Source organism: Saccostrea cucullata, unplaced genomic scaffold (genome assembly GCF_032062105.1).
Source record: "Saccostrea cucullata isolate Sc308-1 unplaced genomic scaffold, CSIRO_AGI_Scuc_v1 ctg23366, whole genome shotgun sequence".
NCBI classification, from domain to species: domain Eukaryota; kingdom Metazoa; phylum Mollusca; class Bivalvia; order Ostreida; family Ostreidae; genus Saccostrea; species Saccostrea cuccullata.
The window spans coordinates 340-5,130 of record NW_026932168.1 but is presented as its reverse complement, the minus strand read 5'-3'; the positions used below and the strand labels follow the sequence as shown (position 1 = coordinate 5,130).

The 4,791-nt window shown below is 32.2% G+C and overlaps 1 protein-coding gene across 1 annotated transcript; it reads right to left on the bottom strand.

The window, feature by feature from the left end:
• Positions 1–1,536: 1,536 nt before the first annotated feature.
• On the bottom strand, positions 1,537–4,322 carry LOC134234562 (protein lin-37 homolog; the record flags this gene model as incomplete). The annotated part of the gene is made up of 5 exons (XM_062716647.1): positions 4,198–4,322; positions 3,430–3,474; positions 2,991–3,097; positions 2,582–2,754; positions 1,537–1,656 (listed from the first exon to the last, which is right to left on the bottom strand). Coding segments are annotated over exons 1-5 (540 nt in total), but the record flags the coding sequence as incomplete, so codon positions are not given.
• Positions 4,323–4,791: the final 469 nt, after the last annotated feature.

The window sequence follows — 4,791 nt, the reverse complement described above, 5'->3', positions numbered from 1 at the left end:
GTTTAATTTGAAAGAACTTTATTAGTGGAGTATGCATACCAAAGAACTTTATTCGATAATAACCAATATTTGCCCCCCAAATCAAACTTTGATGGAGATATATTTAATTAATTTCTTAAACAGGGGAGTAAATGCTGACTTCAAAGCACTGAATATTTTCATAAGTAATGACGTCATATGTACGTATTGACGTCAAAAACATGACGTAAATTTCAGTTTTTTATGAATTTTACAGAAAAATGTACATATTTCGTCGATTTTTTAAGTAAAAGTCACCGAGCGCATGTGTGTTCAGGATCAATATTTTGATATAATGTGTACAATGATAATTTCAATGAAATATGTCAATATTGTTCCTGAACAAACTTGCGCTCTATAAAATTTAAAGCTAAAATTGTTGAAATTTTGTCCATTTTGTCCTCTTTCTGAAAAAGGATATAAAATCGGACTAGTTTGTGACGTCATAAAAACAAAATTTGTGAATACACTGTTTTGAAACTATAATATTTTCTGTTAATTTATATTTCTCATATAATTTATTGAATTCAGCACATTTCAGGAAGTTTTCAAAATTTGACTTTTGTGGGGGCAAATATATGCAATATACCGCATATAGTTCTTTGAAATCTCTATCTTTCATGGTTCAAAAGTTATGGCGAAGGTTAAAGTTTGCAGACAAACAGACAGACAGACAGGACAAAAGCAATATACACCCCCGATCTATCGATCTGGGCGCATAAAAATAAAATTCATTTGGTTTTTCTAAACATTCCGTTTTTTTGATTTAATATTTGTTGCATCAGGTCCTTTTTTTGTGGGCAGAGGAAAAATGACTTACATCAATCTATTGAAAACAAACAAGCATTCTCCATACTTCAAGCTTCAGTGCAGTTCTCTATTTCAAGAGATGGTTTGACAAGAATTCACCTTAACTTACCAATGTAAAAAAAATATGTCTTAGTTTGGGGCACAGGGTGGGATATTTTACCTTTACTTACCGATATAAAGAAATAGGTCTAAGGTTGGGGCACAGGGTGGTTTTTTCCCCCTTCACTTACCAATATAAAGAAATGTCTTTAATAGGTTGGGGCACAGGTTGGTTTTTTCCCCCCTTCACTTACCAATATAAAGAAATGTCTTTACTGGTAGTAGGTTGGGGCATAGGGTGGGTTTTTTTTTCCCTTCACTTACCAATATAAAGAAATGTCTTTAATAGGTTGGGGCACAGGGTGGGTTTTTTTCCCCTTCACTTACATATATAAAAAAATGTCTTAGGTTCGGGCACAGGGTGGGTTTTTTCCCCTTCACTTACGGATATGAAGAAATGTCTTAGGTTCAGGCACAGGGTGGGGGATTTCACCTTCGCTTACCGATACAAAGAAAAACATAAGCTGAGGCAGAGTGGCATATTTCACCCTAACTTACCGATATAAAGAAAAACATCTTAGGCTGGGGCACAAGGTGGGATATTTCACTGATAATTACAAATACGTCTTAATTAATTGGTACAGAGTAAGATATTTTACCTTTACTTACCGATATAAAGAAAAATGTCTTAGGTTGAGGCACGGGGTGGGGAATCCTGTAGTCAGTATGGTCATCAGGATCCTGTTTTATTGGGGGTGGCATTTTGTAAATATCTGGAATTCGTTCAGTCTGCAAAAAAAAAAACAAGTACAATTTTAAGTCATGCTTTTTTTTAAATTTAACATAAATAATAATCCAAGTAACATCAACAGGGTATTGAGGTGAAATATAAATTATAAGTTGGTTTTATACTGTAACTTGAGCAACTGCAGATAATTTTCCTAATTTTAAACTTTTGACTTAAAAATCAAAATTAAACATTTTTTTTTTTGCTGTCAGATATACTGAAGCTTCAAATCAGCATGACAAAGAGATAAAAATCAAAAATATCAATTTATTTTTTCTGATTGATCCAGATTAAAGGCCAATACTGTATATTTCTAAATATATGAAAAGAATTAATTATTGAGTAATTTCATGAAAAGCACATCTCACTAAATATAAATTCTCAGTTTTAATTTTAAATAGTGAAAATCACTTATTTACTTAGTCTTTATCAACAGACCATATGCAAAGTAATTTCTTGCATTTTGAAATTTTCATTCATATTACTAATTGAGTATTCTCTGTAAATAAGTGATCTACAGTAGTTAAATAATGCTTGAAAATGGATCTGCTCAAATAACTTTATTCTGATCACTTATTCAGAAAAAAAGGTCAAACACAGCATCCAAAGCAAGTCTGGTAGTTTGCATCCCAATATGTATCATCCATGCAAATTCTCTCTCAAGTACATCTTTTGGGAACTTGTGAATGGACCTGCTCCAAAAACTTTAACCTTGTCAATCAATGACACTCTTTCAGAAAATGTCTATCATATACGACAAGTAATTTGAAATGGAAAATGTTACTTTGAAATTTCTAGATTCCTCAATAGAAAAGGCTTACAGTTAGACTGAAAAAAAAATGCCCCAAACTTTGGAATACATCATGTACATGTAATTGTAACCTTTACTTCAGAATCTGTGATTGAGAAAAAGAGAATAGTTGATACCTCCTCTTCACTGGCAGGTGCTGACTCGGGCTCTGGGGCGGGGGAGTGGGGGGGAGGCTCTCTACTGTGTGGGTTGTTTTTCAGCCAAGCGCGACAAATTGGGTAGAGTGGAGAATCTTCATCAAAGACCGCTAAGTCCACACTGCGATCAAACAGCTTCATAATGTATGTGTCTGTCAACAAAATGTTCAGACTAATTTAGACATTCTTGACTCGGTAGATTATTTTGCAATTTTTATATTGCAATGTTTTGTTGAAATGATTTGCATACAGGTATTTCTCATGTGTTTGACTATTATACATCTGCTTTAACAACATTTTGTATTTTTGTTTGTGTGTTTTTATAAACTTAAGTTATATTACCTATAATCCATAATTGGGTAGTAATTATTTATACATCAATTCTTACGCTGGTATTGTCCGGGCTCGTAATCAGAATCGTCCTTTGCTCGCTTTCTTTTTCTCCCTCTAGTGGTAGACGCACGCTTACTTGGAGACTGCATTGGAGATGGCTCACTAAACATAGAAAAAGTCCTCAAACATTAAAACATTGCAGTCCAAATCAATATTCCCTTCTTTTCAATACACATTAACATTACAATCATAGTGGAATGCTTATATACTGTAAACCAACTTTTATTCACGTGCGAGAAATTTTCGCGAAGTTCGCGAGAGCGAATATTTCTTGCCGCGAACCAGTCCTTAAAGTGCATGTGTCTAAAATTAATAGATCCAAAAAGGCCTAATAGCAAAAATTAATCATCGCAAACTAGTTTATCCCTAGTAAATCGCGAAATAAAGTCGTCGCAAATAAAAGTTGGTTTCCAGTAGTCCAACAACTTGCATACCTGAGACAAATATCAATTTCACCGCCTTCATCACTAGATTCTTGCCTGTAAATAAGATCAAAATGAACATTAGAATATCCTTGTCTTAGCAAGTATCAATATATATTCATTTCTCTGATCATGAAAATTGTTATGATGAACGTGTACACTGTTAGACAACTTATATTTACATATATATGTACCTTTAGAGATTTATGAAAGAATTCTTTTTTAAAATGTTCAAATAAAAACCAAACTTAATCAAATTAAGAAAGTACAATCATAAAGAAAAGTATTTCCTGCATAGAAAGCTGACTTTTATGATTTCAACTTAAAATTTCAAAACTTTACATTTTGTATATATTTTACTCCAATCTAGATCAAGGTCCTTGACTACTATAAGCAAACTTTCTATGAGTTCAACTTTACTCTGAGTTTCATCAAAAATGTGAAAAAGATTTTTACATTTACAATAGTTAAATTTATAGAATATACTAATTTGGAAAGAGAACCTTATTATAATTATAAACATGATAAAATTGTAATATATATATAACAACACAGGCCATTTAATTTTAAAGGCTACACAAAAACAATATTTGACATATTTTGAGTACTTCTATTCAATCTGGCATATCACTGCTGCTGAAGAAGGCATAACATTTTTGTATGTTGTTGTTTTTTTTATAACAGTGATTTTATCTGGTGTATGAATTTAATGGTGTTGATCTTCATTTCCTGACTAGACGTATGCTTAATTATCTCTGAATTCTACTCATTTTCACTTACCCCTCATCTCTTTTGTCCACTAAAAGTTGTAATGTGGCATCAAATCTATTTCTTGCTGAGACAACTTCAGCCAAGTCTGCAATATAAAGAATCATGTCATTAATTAAAGCAATACACTTCTTGTAACATGTGTAACAAACTGGTAGTCTGTTTTCCAAATTTTGTAATTTCCTTCAGGCGCAGCACTGTTAAGGCTTACTATGAGAAATCAACAGAAAATAGAAGTGCAAAAATGGACATTGTTTTTAAAATTGAATTCATTATCATTCAGCTGTTTTATTATCACAGAACTTAAATACTTATGGAAATAGCATAATATAACCTACTCTGTACTGTATGAATTTTGGTTCCATCAATGGACAGTAATGTGATGAATGCATAGTTCGTGTACTGAATGTAGGTCATTAACAAAGTTCAATATTGCAAGGGCATACCCTATTTGAAATTAAAAATTCAAGCTATTAATTGTTTCTGTATACTTTGTTTTTCCTGGAAAGTGCTGCTGCTTTGAATAGAATTCGTGTTTTAATAGTTAAAATTTCAAGTAAATAGGCCTATGTCGAAAAATGGTTGACTTTTACCAAATATTTTGTG